The sequence below is a fragment of the Pyrgilauda ruficollis genome, unplaced genomic scaffold (assembly GCF_017590135.1).
Source record: "Pyrgilauda ruficollis isolate IOZ18807 unplaced genomic scaffold, ASM1759013v1 scaffold96, whole genome shotgun sequence".
NCBI lineage: Eukaryota > Metazoa > Chordata > Aves > Passeriformes > Passeridae > Pyrgilauda > Pyrgilauda ruficollis.
Window position 1 is genome coordinate 1538043 of NW_024531710.1, and position 17545 is coordinate 1555587.

Genomic DNA, 17545 nt, shown 5'->3' on the forward strand with positions numbered 1-17545 from the left:
GTTACCTGTAAAAAGTTCCATTTTTCAACCAGACAGAAAGCAATGTAAACCTTGCTGCTGATGACATGAGCCAGGACTTTGGCAGATATCATTAACTTCACACCTAAAAGGGGCTAGGGTGGGAAAAAATTGCCATTAGTTGACATTTTCTGTAGTAATTTTCAACCAGAAAGTGACAGCTGTTCTCTTAGTGCAACATTAAGTCAGTTCTATGTTTTCTGAAACTTCATTTCAGCATCACAACTACTGGAAACTAGCTGTGCCCTTCCACCCAGAAGCATTAATTTTTGCAGCAAACTGCCTGTACCTGTGCTTGTGTCATTAAGGAAGCCAGCTCTACCCTAGGTTGCTTCCACTTTGAAAGCTCCAGCATTTCTGACTGGTTCTTTCCTAATACAAACAGCAGCAGGAAATCACCACGATAAATCCACAGAAGGGGACTGCCAGTTTCCCGGGACACTTGAACATCTTGCATTCCTCAAGCATCTGAGAGCTCCAATACCCCACGGCATGCAAAGCATCGCTAGCAGCCAGCCCCAGCAGTTCAGGCTCGGCTCCCTGCCGCGCCATTCCCACGCTTTCACAGCGCAAGAACATGCAAATCCACAGTATCACATATGCTAATGTCTGCTAAAAAGGCATTTCATTTCGGGACCTCAGCTTAATAACAAATGGAATCCTGCAGCATCACTGTGGGGAAAACAATTGCAGAGCACGAGTGGTGAAGGAAGACCTTGAGCGCTCCGTCAGAATGAATGAATGAAAGTGGATGGCGAAGGAAGGTGTGCGAAAACCAGCTGTGGTAATTCCTCCCTTCCACCTCAGCTTCAGCAGGATAACCCAAGCAATCAGGCCATGGCCTGTGACCCTTTTGCTCTGTGAGGGCCCGCTGCTTTGGAGAAGCAATCCCAGCCTGTTTTGCTATACCCTGAACTGCTACTCAGCTCTCAGGCACCAGCCAGCGTAACATGGCACAAGCACAGTGACTCCAGGGGCCACACATCGGCTCCTTCTACAAGCACTGCAAAGCACAGAGCCTGGGTTGGCAGATGGAAGGTTTGCCTTTGGGGAGAAAGAGGTCAAATATCAGAATGTAACAACAGAGAAACAGATGCAGTCTTTCTTCCCCATCACGCTGATACTTTGCTCAAACACACCCTGTGAACTGAAGGTTCAGCTCTGTGAAAGCAATTCCCTGTACATGAGGAGAGACAATCTTGCCCAGCAGGCTCAGGAGTGTAGCCAGGTCTCTGATGTACCAGCCTCTGACAAGGTACATGACAAGCACACTGAAGTGAGAAGCACAAAGTGGAAGGCTCAGGATAAAGACTTTACTTGGCACACACCTCCTAGGGTTTTTGACCTTTGCAAAAGAAGAATTTTCTATAGTCTCTTTTTACATGCTGTTGATTAAACATGACAAAACCAGAGAAATAGTGTTATATTTTCATGCAGTTAGTCTATTTACAGGTACTCACTAGGACTGCACTATTTTTTTTAAGTCAAGTAGATTTCCTCACCATGACTGTTCTGTTTGTCTTACTGAAACCATTCACAATCCCTCTTGGGTCCCACACTATTTAGAATCATAGAATAATTTCAGTTGGAAGGGATATTTAAAGGTCATCTTGTCGGGGTCCGCTGTTATGTGTCTAGTCCTGCAATGAGCAGGGACATCTTCAACTAGACCAAATTGCTCAGAGCCTCGTCCAGTCTGACTCAGTTTCCTTGGATGTGGCCTCTACAGTCCACCAGTTCTGCGGGCAAGCAGTTCCAGTGTTTCAACAACCTCACTGTAAAAAATGAATTCCTTATACCTAGACTGAATCCACTTCTTTTAGTTTAAAAACATCATCCCTTTTCCTATTGAAACGTCTGTCCTCATCTTTCTTATAAGCCCCTTTAAGTACTCAAAGGCCACATTAAGGTCTCCCAGAGCCTTCTCTTCTCCAGGCTAAACAGTCCCAATTTAAACCAATTCTAGCTAATGGATAAAGAATAAGAGAGAAAAGGGAGTGATGAAAGCAGAAAAAAAGACTGAAAATAACAGGCAGGAACTTGAACCTGGTATCAGATTACCCCTGATACCAGGCTCAACTTACTAAGATCTGCAGCAAACCCAGCACATTAATGTTGGGATGTTTAACAATAAGGCAACAATGTGCTGAGAAATCTTTTTGAGTACACAGAAGTCATCAACCATCAATTCCACCATATAGTCCACAGAACTTTTTATCATCTGAGATATTTGCATAGCATAAATACAATAAATGCACCTCTAAACAAAATTGATTACATGTATGTATAGAAAAATTTAGAAGTTACAGGGGATCAAAGTTGGTTTGGTTTTTTCCTATCCACAGGGTTTCAGCCTGTCCTACAGTTCTTGCAAAGGGCACATAAGATCTTCTTGCCCCCTCCTTCTACACAAATCTTCCCATAGCAAGTCCCAAAACACATGACACTCTATAGTCTGCTAAACCCTTTAGCTCTAAAAGATGAATTCCACAGAATTTCTCTAATGCTCCTCTGAAATGTCTTTATCCCTGCTGCTACTTCACCACAGATTGCTTTAGCTTTCTTTTAAAAATCCTATCACGTGCTAATGACAACAATTTTTTTCTTCCTCTCTTGGTGCTCCCAAGAAGTTTTTGGAGCTCTAGTTTAAAGAGATCACATGTGTGGGCCTTGGAGTGGAAAAGGGTTGGCAGTAGGTACTAAACTTTCTCTCTTTACACAGAAAATAACCCTCTGCTGGGGCTATAATTTATTGACACTAAGAGGTTTTATGGCACAAAGTTTAACCAGTTCTTCCCACACAGCTGTTCTCACCCACTGCACTCATTAATCAGACAGCCTTTTAAATGTTATCTGGTAGCAAGAATTAAGCAGTTGTGTTTTGCACATCGTGTCCCTTAGCTTGCTCTTTCATTTCCTCTTTTTCAACATTATCACATTATGTTCACTCTTCTTATTTGCTTTTCCTCTTCACAAAGCTCTTTAAACAGCTGCAAAGGGGGAGGGACCACTATGCTCAGGAAAATTGCACTTTGCAGAACGCTTCTGTCAGGTCCTACTGTCTGTCTCTTTCCTGGCATTTCATACCTCCAAGATTCAGGTTTGCTTTTCCCTCTCTTCCCTGTGCATCCCTGCCAACAGAGCCTATTGCCAGCTGTCCAAGCTGAAGAACAGTAATCCACATCTTCTTACTGTCATGAGGAAAATGTACCCCCTCGTTCTCTTTGTAGTGGGCTCCTTTTGTCTGAACGGTAAGTGACCTTTTCTTTCTCCTACAGTTTCAGAACAGCGAGAGCTTTTGGGGGTAAGAGGCAAGGCAGTGACATGAGCTCACAGACAATTTGTAACCATCACCTCGGGAGGTTGCTGACTTTAAGAGGATGTATAAAATTGATTATTTTAGTGTTGATTTGGGCTTGTTTGGTATCAGCACATGCACTACGACGAATATGGACAGATAGGTTGGATATAAAATTACATAACTGTAGGACATGACAATGATAATGACTAAATAATATCCATTTAGATGCTCCCAGCATTGTCTGTGGTAGGAAAAGCAGCATATTGTGCTGAAGGTGAAAAAATGAACCACGACATGATCCATAAATGTGACAGATCTCATCCTTCTACCATTATTTTCTCAAGTTCCTATATTTTACAAAGTTTATACTTCCTAATTTTTTAAATTAGAATGGAAACAGTTTAAATTAATTTGTCATATGTAAATATATGCTACAAAACCCATGTATTTATGCCTTTTATACAAGAACGTTTCCCTCAGTCTGTCAGGATTTCTTGGATATGTTTTAGCCAACACAACAGCCTGAGAGCAGCATGAAATAGTGCATTTAGCATGGGAGCTTCTTCCCATGGAGAGGCTCCTCTGAAGTGCTCTGAGAGAAACTGGCTGAAACTAAACCAAGATCCTCAGATTACACACTTCCCATTTTTGTCTGTTCATTCCACACTTGTTTTGTTTCTTCTGTCTCTGAAAGACAACTTCAGAAAACATCTGCTTTTAACAAAAGGAGAATGAGGGCCCACTTTAGATTTTTAAATTATACACTTCTAACCCCTGAGTGCTTCCTTTTTTATTTGCATTAATTGCAGCGTAAAAATTAAAAATCTTTAAAATACAGTAAATTCACTGCTACTTCCATTGGAACAAAAAACATTCCAAATCAGTATGTGTTCTTCTAAGAGGCTATGAAAGTCTTTTTGCTTGAGAATATGTCAAGAAGTAACAACATCATGAAGTAATTTCTGAGAAGAAAATGGGACTGCTTCATTGCTGCTTCTTACTTGTTCTTTACTAAATACAGATGGGAACTTGGTATGTCACTTATGTCTGAGAGAGTAAAGGATTAAAATGGTAACACATGCTACAGTGCTACTCCTAAACAAATATTATTTCAATGTTTATTATGAGAACTGAGTTCAGAGAAATACTAGAAATATGTCTTATGTTACATTTTGAAATGTAGACAGCAATAACGGTGAACTTGCCTGTATCTCTCAGCTTTGCTCCTTATTCTTTTCTGTGGAAATCACTCCAATGAATTTGTTATTACACCGAAATCAAGCAGTGTAAGACAGGATGTCTAGTTATTTCCCTTTATGTATTTAAATTAGACTATGTAACAAGAAAAGTCTCCACAGCAGAGCGAATGAAGTCTGTCATTTAGTTTCTTTTGCTGTGAAATTGGAAGCATCTTGGTGCAATTTTTTTTTTAATGCTCATAGTCCCACAGAGAAAACGAACTTTCTGAGGAATGTGTACTGCAAGGTACGTGGTGATTGCTCTCCTTGTCACAGAGCAGACGTGTAGCGTGTTCAGTGAGGCTAAAATAATTTCCCCAGCTCAGGATCCGCCCCAATGGGCTTTATTTATTTACTGCTTTCAGTACACAAAGATACTCCACTCCCAAATTAGGACTGCTTGATCATTGTTGTTAAAGTAATTTGTCTAAAAGCATCAGTCTAACGTCGGCAACATCTCTGGTGATTACTGCTATTTGGAAAAAACAGTTTGTGGGGAAAACTGGATTTCCATTTCTTCCAACCCTGAGAGGAAAAAGAGACATTTCAAAAGCCTGGCTGCTCACACGCAATGCACATAAAGATGAGACTGGATGCCTGGTAATTTCGTTCTCATTAATTGCCATCTGGTTTATATGTAGATTGTTAATGGAAAGAAGACTGTAAAAGTTAGACAAGAAACACTAATTTTTCGCCAGTATTTACGGAGAGATTGGTTTTAACAAGTTTTAAGGCAGTGTAGGGCTGACATCTAGTGGTGTATGATACAGGTGACAGAGCCGTCCCTTTATTTCTGATTACTAAGTTACAAAGACTGGAATTTTACAAAGGATTATCCCTAGTGAAGGAATGCCTTCACTAAGAACAGGTAATAGTTTCTCAAAGGTATTCATTGCTGAATAAATATTTTTTATAATTAAAGTCATGGTTTGTCATTAATCCACATAAAGTTTATTAACAGTCAGTACTTGGAAATCTGAGCTGTTCTCATCAGATATTCAGACCCCACACCATGTTTGGATTTGCAGACCAGACGACTGTGATTGCTGAAAGCAGGTTTCAGAGTAAAAACTAATTGCAAATCCAGAATTAGCTTTCTGCAAATATTCTACAGTTCCTACCCCTTACTCCATGTTTAGCAAATAATCTCTGTGCTGGAATATCCACAGACAAAGGCAGCAGTGCAGTGAAGACATAGTTAACAAGTCAAACAAGAACTCACGTCTTTGCTAACGGTATTCAGTGACCACTGAATGAAACAAACCGACTGATGATTTATTTATATTTGAATTATAGTCATATGTTTACATCACTTACATATGCAACAGTGGGAATGTCTACTAAAAAAAATCTACTATAAACAAACCCAACATAAAACTCTACCAAAGAACTCAATAAAACAACTTTAACAAGGATTCTCTATTGAACTACCACAGAACTTCTATCCTATCCTAATAACCACAAGAAGATTCATTCCTGGAACATGGCCCTCTTTTCTTCACAGTATCAAATTTAGCTTTTCTTTGATTGCTATACAGAAGAAAACCACCCCAGAATCTGAAGCTTAGCAAGACTCAGCATAGCTCTAGCATAAGCTTTTGATTAGGCACCTTGCATTGAGAACAAATGCCATATTAAAATATCACGTGGTATAGGGCTTTTGTAACAATTCGCAGGGAGGTACAAAGCAAGTGTGAATCAAAAAACAAACTGACCCAACAAACACAGATACATTCATCCAAGTGCCTTGGAAAGTATTTGAAAAGCATATTCTGAAGAACAATATTATAGTTGAGGTGAAGAATTTGGGCTACCAGGCCACAGTCCATGCTGGTCTTACAAGAATTAAATCAAGCCTGGTCTTTCTTAGATGTGAAATCTCTGTTTGATAATCTTTCCTTTTACTTCACTTCACTTTCTCACTGGATCAGAAACAAGGAGGTCTTAGGGTATCTTTTTAACCCAAGTTGGATTCAGAAGAATTTCAAATTTAAAGAGAAACTTGTTCAGCCTATCAACTTGCAGCCCAGTTCACGAGGAAATGTGGCACCTTCTAGACATGCACACGAATTTTGGCAGCTTATTTGATCCTGACTTTTTGGTGTCTGCCTTTCCCCATATTTCATGGATATGCTACAACATAAAAAAACCCCAAAACAAATTAATGCACCACAAATTTAAAATACTTGCATGTCCATTGTTTTTTACTATGTGAAATTGCTCTGGGAAATAATGAAGCATGTATGCTGTAAGGACACTACCCTCATTTCTGCAAAGTCTAGAGGTGAATTAGGTGAGCTGAATTAGGTGACCCTTTCTATGGAAGGGGTATTCTATCCATGGTATTGGAACCTGCTTTCATTAACACAGTAATTTAATCAGCACCACAACACAGACCTGCCCAGCACAGAGCACAGTGTCTCTGGCTCGGTTCTGTCAGCAGGATGTTAGCAGGACCTTGCTCACCAGTATGGTCAGGGGGTCAACAGTCGTTTGAAAGTCCACTGGGGTGACTTTAAAAAGCACACAAAGAACATGAGAACAGAATAAATGAATAAATGACCCTGGGATTGTGCCAGAAGCTGCTCTGCTGCACAGGGAATGTTCAGGCTTGTTTGATAGTAACCTGTAGATGCTGTATTTTGTAGTCACTGGACTCCAGCTTTGGCAAAGATTTACAGTATTTGTGCTAGTCCACAAATCAGGTTTTGCTTCCAATGAAATAAATCTAAGATATTGCCTTGGGTTTTCAAATTTTGAAACAGAAACATCACTAGCTACCAGAGAGTCCCCAGTCATTAAAAATCCTTTATGACTCCTAAAGCTTATCCCCTGGTTTTCTCTACATAAAGCAGAGGCTTTAAATTTGAATGTGCACCTACAACTCTGTCTCCTATAGCACTAAAGAGAGAAGTCACAGCTGGATCCCTCCCTTTGGATCATAGAATAATTCTTCCCCTGCTATCAAGAGGGTGGTTTGCTCCCAGTTTCTATTTCTGAGTGCAATTCCCAAAAGTATCTACCTATTTGAGCTTGACATTTTATTGCAAAAAACCCTGAAAGGGATCTGCTTTGATCTGTGCTCTGTCAAAGACAGTCAGCTTCAGCAGAACAGATATCAGTGCAAGCACCCTATCCTCCTGTTCACACAAGCCTTTAGAAAATCAAAAGCTGTCATTATTTCCCAAAGATGATCTGATGCACAGATATTCTGTGAGCTCTACATCATGACTTTAGTCTCCCTTCTATAATTCTGTTTTGTGATGCTTTACAGGAAGCATGGCAGCAGATGCTGAAGAAAAACTAATGAACCACCTGCTGAGTCCTGACAGGTACAATAAGTTAATTCGACCAGCTGTCAACTCCTCCCAGTTGGTATCCATAGAACTGCAGGTTTCCCTGGCACAGCTTATCAGTGTGGTAAGTTCAAATTAGGCTATGCCTTTACATTCAATACTACCTGCACAGCACTCTAATTAGTAGTTATACTGGCATTGCTACATCTCTGCTCTTTTCTCATTTGTGTAACACTGTTAATAGGCAGAGCCCATACACGCAATTTACCAGTTTTATACCTCACAATGGAGCTACAATGGGGAAATCAGTCTATGCCTAAGTTTTGAAGGATGTGGCCAGATCTTCATCCAATAGAATTTCATCTAGCTAAAATTCAACATGATTCCACTGATTTCAGTACAGCTACTGTAAGTTACCCCAGATCAGGACCTATCCTGGACAGTGCACACCAGCGACGTGCACACCATCCACCATCAGTGGAATGCTAATCCTTCTTCTGCTGAAGGGGTTCAATGGCTTGAAAACAAGCTGCAAAGCCACATCCAAATCATATGACATATCAGGCATATTAATAAAGAACACTGGAATGCTGTAAAGAAAAATACACAGTTCTGGCTAGAATAGCTTAACATGGTTTAAACAATCCTCATGAAAGCAACTCCTCATATTCAATAACAATTACTTCAGTGGGTCTAAAATACACTTTCACCCACAAGGTTAGTATGTGTTTGACAGTTATTCCGAGGTATAAACACATCTTTACTAAGAGAGGTTAACATTAACTGCAGTGGGAACAAGAGCCAGTATATAAGTGGGAATAATTTCCTGAACTGGGGCTTTCAACTCTGCTGCTCTCCCTGGATGACAGAGAAGATACAGATGACTGCCTCCCTTGTCAGAATTTGTGTAAGGGTTAGTGACTGGACTGCTACAAACTTTTAGAGACATAAAGAATTTACATTCTGAAATTCAAGAGGAAATGAGAAAGACTCTGTTGGAACGTAAGGGAAACTGTACAAATAGCTGAGGTTTCATACACCCATGCAGACTGGATATAATATATATAGATACTCATAGATGTATATACATATACACTCAGGATTCAATGGCATGTATACCAGATGATTCTAGTTAAGTGCTCTCTCCTGGGGAACTCCATCTGGACACAGACGTGTATCCTTACATCCTGCACTACCACCACGAACACAGTGTCTCCTCACACCATCAGATTCTGGGCATAAAAAGGGAGGTGTCTTGCTCCAGAGGCCCTGGTGATCAACAACCTAAGCACGGTGGATGAATGGGCAAAGACCAAGACCAGCACAGCTCAGTCCCTATCCCTTTATAGCCTCACTCTTCAACAGAACAAAATTAGGCATCTTGCAGGCTCCAACAACCTCAAGCATCTTCAGGATCAGACAATTAACTCATTTTCCTGCAGAAATCCTCCTGACAGATCTTCTACAGAGAAGTTTCTCTTCTGGACTGCCATCCAGAGACAGCAGTTCGTGAAGCAGAGCCTGCCAGCTGGAAGACTACATGGCAAACCTTACACCAACCTCACGCAACGTCATGTAGGCCTCCCTGATGGTCAATTGTCCCTTCTGTTTCAAATCAAGGGTGGAGAAGTGGGGTGGGGTGAGGGAGGAAACCAGCTTAGCAAAGTGGTGGTCATTGTTTCCAAGCAACTCCACTCACTCCTGCCATAACTGTTCTTGTTAAAAGGCATTTGGAATTCTACATTTATGGGGTTACTGCTTATCATCAGTATGTGTACAAGACTGGTCATCGTACCTCAGAGAAATGTCTGTCTTGAAATACACTAGACAAAATCATGCTCAAAAACCCACTGAATATATACATCTTATTACTGCAATAAAGTGAAATATTTTAGTTTTTGTCTCTGTTTTTTCCCTGCAGAATGAACGGGAGCAGATCATGACTACAAACGTCTGGCTGAACCAGGTAACAAACCCACAGACTAATGGCTCTTGCAAACCACAAATACAACTGCTCTCACTCCATCACATGATTGTTTTGTTAGTGCTGGTCTGGACACTCCCATCACTGCTGTACAATTCTTCTCTTAGGAGTGGATTGATTATCGGCTGGCTTGGAAGCCCTCTGACTATGAAGGAATAAATAAGCTGAGAATACCTGCAAAACACATCTGGTTGCCAGACATTGTGCTTTACAACAAGTAAGTAAAATTGGTGTAGTTTACACAGACAATGAACAAAATTATATCCAAGGAACAAATATCAGAAACAATGAAGTAGGTCTGGTAAAATTTTTAAACTGAATTTTGTCACTTTTAGATGGTAGCAAGTGTATCTAACTGGGCTACTGGGCTCAAAGATAATTTTCACCATCAGCGCTCTGGTTAAAGAAATTCCAGCAGAGCTGGAAGATGTCTGCAGTGTGAGCAGTTACAGCAGAGGATCCATGCCAAAGCTCACAACTGAGACAGATTTATATGAAAATAGACTGTATGGAAAGAATAAATTGTAGGTATAAGTGCAGTTGCAAGAAGACATCTGGAATCCTATCAGTCATCTTAGGGGCTGAGATACAGTTTTGTTTCCTTCTTCCCCCTCTCCTTCTCCTACCACAGACCCCAAGACACAAATCTGTTACAAAGCTCACACATACCATAACTCCAGGAGTTCATGTAGAAAACCAAATCGTACTCAATTTTCATAAAGCACTGAAAAAAACCCATTCTATAAATACATAAGAAATCTGTCAGCATTTGACCCCGTTGCTTTATAGTACTGAGAAAAATATCACACTTCAGTTCCTCTTTCAAACAGACAGCTAACTGACAGTTTTGTTTTGCTTTGGTTTAAGTCTCTGGCAAAACATTGAAGTGGATCATAAACTTTTTTTTTAATAATCAAAATTTATAATTTCATGATACTTTGAAAACCAATGAATTCAAGAACACATGATGACTTATGAACATATACAGATGGGAAACTCAGGAAGTTTATATATAACTGAGTTAAGTCCTTGGAATCCTACTACTGGAAACCAGATTTGATGAACACTTAAACCTAATGTATTAGTCACAAAATAATTCAGCCAGTGGATTAGGATGTACTCTGCCTGCTCAAAGCTTGTTCTGGTAAATTGTGCCTCTGCCCTCTGCTTCTTTTTGCTACTGGCCAAGTGATACTGTTTAATAGGTTGTAAAAATAGAAAGGAATAGTTTCAAAAGGTTTCTTAAATGCACAGGAACAAGCCACACTGTAATGGATTTCTACATTAGTACAAAGCTTCAATTAAATTTTAGCTAAAGGACAGCTTCCTGCTGCTGGAGCAGAGTTTCGCAGGCATCAGTCGGTTTGAGGTGCTCAGGAAAACACAAAGCATGTCCTCATGCCCACAGCTCTGTCTGTGGCCTGTGCACAGGGCTCTGGGAGTGCAGCCCCACCACTCAGACAGGGCAGTCAGCACCAGAACTCACATACTCCCAGCCCAGGATTCTGCCCAGCACATGGCATGGCATGATGGCAAAGCTAACTCAGGGAGTAGAGATATGCCAACTAAGATACAATTCATTTCCCAAAACATAGCTACCTTATTGGCAATGACCCCTATTAGTGGCTGTAGCCACTCACTCCCATATCTGGTTGTTTCACTGTCTGCATGAATTAACTGCAAACCTCTCAGCTCAGTGACAGGCACTCACTGCCTCACCCAGTTTGACTCTGGAAAGGGCTCAGAGTCAAACCTAACTGATTCAGACACATGTGCCAAGCCTTAGATATTTGTAGCATTTCCCTGCTTAGGAAAAAAAAAAAAAAATCACCCTTAGCACTGAAATAACTCTTTTCCATGATGCCTTGCTAACAAACACTACCTCGGGATACTTAATGGCTTAAACAGCCCTACCTTGTTGGCCCACGCTGTTGGGCAGGAGGAGATGCTACTGCCTGATAATGATTTTGTCCCTAAGTTAAAGGGCCCATCAGAACATAGAAGACTCCCCTGGTTCAGCAGTTGGAAGGGATACAAAGCCAAGATTATTTGTGGGCACTAAGAACACTGTGGCTTGTCTGTTCTGGTTTTGTAATAAGTAAACATTAACTGGAGAGATACAATAAATTATAAGCCATATAATTACATTTCCTCTGCCTACACTCTCCCTGCATTTCTAACTAATGCAGCTCATCCTTAATTCCTTGTCCAAGTCATTTAGGAGTGTTGCTCTGTGTTCTTAGCAGTGGCTACACTCCAAATCCCTCTGTTTTCACATGGGATGATCTCATTTTTGCTTAGCCTTCGGAGATGCCGGAAGCTTTGATTACTTGAGCAAACATTTACAAAATACATTGATTTCTTTGGATGAAACAGAGGTGTGTTTTATAATTTTACAACTTTTTTTTCTGTAAGTATTGGACCAAAAATCAACTATCTGATTGGGAGAAATGCATACATTGATCTCCCTATCAAGTTTAGCTCCCTACAGCATAGATTTCAGAATAATAGTATTACTAAACTTTGATTCTCAGAACAACTGGGGCCCACAAGATCAAGAATGTCTGACCTTTTCTGTTTTGAACTATGTTTTTTCTCCTAATATTTTATGACTTCCTCCCCTTTCTCTTTTCTCCTCTCGTTAGTGCGGACGGCACGTACGAAGTCTCGCTGTACACAAATGCCATTGTAAATAACAACGGAAGCATTCGCTGGTTGCCACCAGCCATTTACAAGAGTGCCTGCAAGATTGAGGTGAAGCATTTCCCATTTGACCAACAAAACTGCACCCTCAAGTTCCGGTCCTGGACGTATGACCACACAGAAATTGATATGGTGCTCAAGACTTCCATGGCGAGCATGGACGACTTCACACCGAGCGGAGAGTGGGACATTGTAGCACTCCCAGGAAGAAGGACTGTAAACCCTCTGGACCCCAATTATGTCGATGTGACATATGACTTCATTATTAAAAGGAAGCCACTTTTTTATACCATCAATCTTATCATTCCCTGTGTGCTAATTACATCCTTAGCCATCCTAGTATTCTACTTGCCTTCAGACTGTGGTGAAAAAATGACTTTATGCATATCTGTGTTGCTTGCCTTGACTGTGTTCTTGCTGCTGATCTCCAAAATTGTCCCTCCAACATCTCTAGATGTTCCACTGATTGGCAAGTATCTCATGTTTACAATGGTGCTGGTGACCTTCTCAATAGTTACCAGTGTCTGTGTGCTCAATGTCCACCACAGATCTCCCAGTACTCACACTATGCCCCCTTGGGTAAAGATGGTTTTCCTTGAAAGGCTCCCAGCCTATTTGTTCATGAAGCGCCCAGAAAATAATCCTCCACAGCAAAAGCCATGCAACTGCAAAAAGACAAAACCAGAGAATCCTTGTATGGAGCCATCTGACTTCTACAAGAACTCTACCTATTTTTTGAATACAGCTCCTGCCAAAAGATATGATATGAAAGTCTCTGAGACACCTGACAATGTCAGCAGTCATCGAGATTTTAGGTTAAGAACAGGTGCGAAATTTTCTCCTGAAGTGCAAGAAGCAATTGATGGAGTCAGTTTTATAGCAGAGCACATGAAAAGCGATGACAACGACCAGAGTGTAAGTAAAAATAAGAAATCCCTGCCCTTCCAAACTTCATCTTCTGTCCTCCTCTGTAACATGCTATTCCTCAGAAAGCATATTTGAACTCTCTAGCTATTGTCAAGATTTTAGAGAGATTCTAGATATAGCTCATAACAGGAAACAATTTATGCCATTAATGAAAAGCAATTTGATAACTGCAAATACTCTCCTGATAAATAACATGGCTATTTCTACAAAAAGAGTTTGCTGATTGCCCAGTAAGTCATGAAACACTTAAAAAAGCTTTGTTGTCACATTCAAGTGGTGATTGGCAGGGGAAGAAAACAATATTCAGTTCCAGGTTAGAAATAGACCATTTTTCACCATTGTGAATCAGTAAGACTGTGATTCGATCCATGGCCAGGCCAAGATAACCAGAAACAACTTTCCTCCCATGCTTCATTTACCTAACTGAGCACAGCAGGAGCATTTAGCAAAATTGGTAGAAGCCCTTTGTAAACACCCTCTGTAGACCAAAACACCTGCCTGTATATGGCAAACGCCATGGGCAGGATTAAAAACCTCAACAGAGCTGACACTTCTTTCATTATTTGCATATATACACCAGACTCATTACTGGTTATTTAAGCTCTGCTGCTGCTCCATTCCCCTGCCCTACTCACAGGCCTGTAGCTAGCACAATAGAGCTGATAGACACACTGTGAATAATGCTTGGAAAATTCAGGTGGGTCATGGGTTTTATTTAGACAAGTGCCTACAGTTGGGAAAAATCATCCTTATACCTCCCCTTGTCCTCTCTCTAATCCAGACCACAGTGAGACTCCAGGTTCTCTATTCCTGTTTTGCTGCCCCTACCTCAGCCAAGCAGACTAAATAAAGTCTGGTTTCTGATCTTGCAGCAGTCCCTAGAGGAGCATGCTGCTGAGTAGTTCATGTTTTCTATTAACTGAAATTACTGTCAATATAAATAAAGAAGTTCAGCTATTAACATTAGACATGAGCTTGTAAACATTGAAACTGACTGAACAGAAGCTGACTTCACAGTGCAGGAAAAGGTTTTCTAATAGCTCAGAAATTCTTGCAAGGGTGCACACTAAAGGATCGACAAAGCTTTCACTTGGTAGTAAGTATCAATGTTCAAGAGCATTTTATATATTGAAAATCCATTTACTGCTTTTCACATAGGGTCCTCTGATATTACATGCATTTTTTTTCTAGATTCTTAACTTTATTCTCTCCTTCCTTCCCTCATCACAACTGTCTGATAACAACTGTTCATGTACATTTATATAGTCTGACTGCAGAAGCATTCAATTCCCATTAGCAGCGGTGGGAATGAAAAGTGTGCACTGAAGGAAAAATATGTAACGGTCTAATATCAGACATGATTCAACTGACAAGGATGATAAAGTCACTGATGTGAAGACATCCCCTGCGTAACCAGAATCAATGAGAGAGGAAAAATTATTCCTGAGATGCAAATGCAGATTGATATATTTCTCCGTTACAATAATAGCCCAACTAGTCACTTCAGTCTGAGACAGAATCTAAGGCCATGACTTTCACAGACAACACATGCAGAGCAAAAAGGCATTTTAATAAAACCAACAGTATTAATATGCATTAAACCCCATGAATAAGATGACTGCTGATAAGAACTCTGAAGCTAACCTTGTTTAACAGCAGTAAACACCATCTATTTTTGCCCATTCAGATTAATAGCATTTACAAACTAAATTTGAAGAAAGAAATTCCTTAATTGAATTATAGTGTGGGTCCTTCAAGGCTGGCACCACACCAGACAGCCACACTCAGTATCTGATGTATCCAAGAAAGCTAAGAAATGTTTACTGTATTTTTCTCCACTGCTCAGATGTGTTGTAGGAGAAAAATCCCTTACCAAGCCTAAAGCCAGTTTATTCCCTGAACCTTGAGAGCAGTTGCCTTTTATTTTGATAAACAAAAACTCAGCACTAGCGAAAGGAAGACCAAAGGAATATGACAAATTACTAATATCTTTAATTGGCTTTTTCTTCCAGGTCATTGAAGATTGGAAGTATGTTGCCATGGTAGTGGACAGGCTGTTTCTCTGGATATTTGTCCTTGTTTGTGTCCTGGGGACTGTTGGATTATTTCTGCAACCACTTTTTCAAAACCACACTGCTGCCATAAACCCTTAGCTATTATTTAAAATGTCAATACTTACACAGACATTCGGTCTCATTCTGCTCTCAGTTCCCCTTTGTTAACTCCACAGAGGTGCCAAGTGAGTTGCACTTACATCCCTTAGAGTAGGGAAAAGGAACGTAGAGCTTGACTTACTGGGATAGGAAAAAAACAAAACAAAGAAAAAACTATTTTTTTTCCAGTGAGTCCAGTACTTCTGGTGATATCTTGCCCTTTTTTCAATTATTTGAAGTCTGAACATTACAGTGAAAGAATTTTTCTGTACAAGATGTCATCCTGGCATCGTCATCATCATCATCATCACCATATTATTATTATTATTATTATTATGTATTTTAAATACATTGCCTTAGGAAGGATATTTTCTTTCCTTAGAATACTGAAATTTCCGTGTTACAAAGAAGATACTGCTGTGAAATTTACTTCCTTCAAATGCATCAAAGTTATTTGTGTCTGATTTATAAAGAGCTTTGCAAGTGGGTTTGATACTTACATCTGAACTGAGAAACAGAAACACTTCTGAGGTAGCCACTGAAAGGTTTCTCAGCTTGCCACCTTTGGTAGCCGAGGGATCAACAAAGGCCAAATTAATGTATGATAAACAAACATGTATTTAATACTCTGATGATGAAATATAAATAAAACATAACATTTTCCTTTATATAGATTTAGTCCTCAAATTTCCTGCAAGTTTGACAGCTCATGTGTCTGGGACACAAACACACTTTAATGAGTCTAAGGCTACGAGCACAGGAAAGCAATGGGAGAAGACAATGGTGAAAGGCAGCAAGAATGAGAGGACATGTGAGCATGCACAGACCTGTGTGTTTTTCTGGAGAGATTTTAATGTGGATTTAAGTATAACCCTCAACAAATCAGCTAGGGAAGCACACAGAGTCTTAAAGTCTTGGGCAAAGGACAGATCAAGGCCCCAGACCCCACCCCCATCACAGGACAATCCCACCACAGTTTGTTCCAGGTAACCTGCAAAAAGAGAAGTGGGCTCCTGGCACTTTTCAAGTTAAACCAATCTCAGTTTTCCCCTGGGGTGCTGTAAAGACACAGAACAATTGTATCACCATTGGTAAGTACAACTAATGCCTGGTGAACAAACTTGAAGTCCGCTCTTACTTGTGAAGGGGATTTGAGTCTCGCCTGTCGCAGGGGGATTAGTTGACACCTAAACCTGTGTTCTTCAACAAGCCACAGATGAAGACAGTTCCAGCCCTACTTGCCTTCATCAAGACCAAGCTACATTTCCACCTAGATTGTCATTCCCTGGCAGCCTCAGATAAGGACATAGGTTCAGCTGTGCCAAACAGCTGCGTTCACGCCTTTGCAACTGCTCCTAGCAGCTGCAGGGCCGCATTCACTCCTTCCCAGCCCCTGGCTGAACCCCCCTGCACCAGAGGCACCCCCATCCCTGAGGCCTGGGAGGGTCCCCGGGTCCTTCAGCAGGGCCGGGTGCAGCCTGAGAAGATGGGGAGAAGTATCACAAGTGGGGTGGGTGAGGCTGTCTGCAGCCCCTCGTTAGAAGGAGGAAGAGTTCACACTGTCACCCTCCCTTCCATTCCCCTTCCTCTAAGCACTGTGTCCCTGACACAGGGCAGGGAGGCGAGGGATAGCTGCAGGACTGCCCGCCCCAGTGATGCACGTACGCTGGGATCACCATCTCCTCCTCACACAGCGGGGGCAGCCCCCGGCCACCTCCCCAAACATTAACTGCTCTGGACACTCCCGTGGTGACCGGTGGGTGGTGTAAAGTTTAAATGGGTCAACAGACTCTCCCCACCTCAAATGTTTCCTTCTCCTTTCCAGACCTGGAGAGCAGAGCTGCTCCTCTGCAGGCAGCTGTAGCAGCTGTGAGGTGAGATGGGGCACGGACAGCCGCGGGAGCAGAGCGCTGCCTTCCCCAAGC

General features: G+C 41.1%; 1 protein-coding gene across 2 annotated transcripts; it reads left to right on the forward strand.

The window, feature by feature from the left end:
- Positions 1-3044: 3044 nt before the first annotated feature.
- On the forward strand, positions 3045-16253 carry CHRNB4 (cholinergic receptor nicotinic beta 4 subunit). 2 transcript variants are annotated; one of them, XM_041489825.1, is made up of 6 exons: positions 3045-3269; positions 7832-7977; positions 9775-9819; positions 9945-10054; positions 12483-13455; positions 15480-16253. In XM_041489825.1, the coding sequence occupies exons 1-6, from the start codon at positions 3215-3217 to the stop codon at positions 15618-15620; spliced, it is 1470 nt and encodes a 489-aa protein (XP_041345759.1). In that variant the 5' UTR covers positions 3045-3214; the 3' UTR covers positions 15621-16253. The 2 variants fall into 2 exon arrangements, with proteins under 2 accessions (XP_041345759.1, XP_041345760.1); XM_041489826.1 differs by lacking the exons at positions 3045-3269; positions 7832-7977 and adding an exon at positions 9258-9428.
- Positions 16254-17545: the final 1292 nt, after the last annotated feature.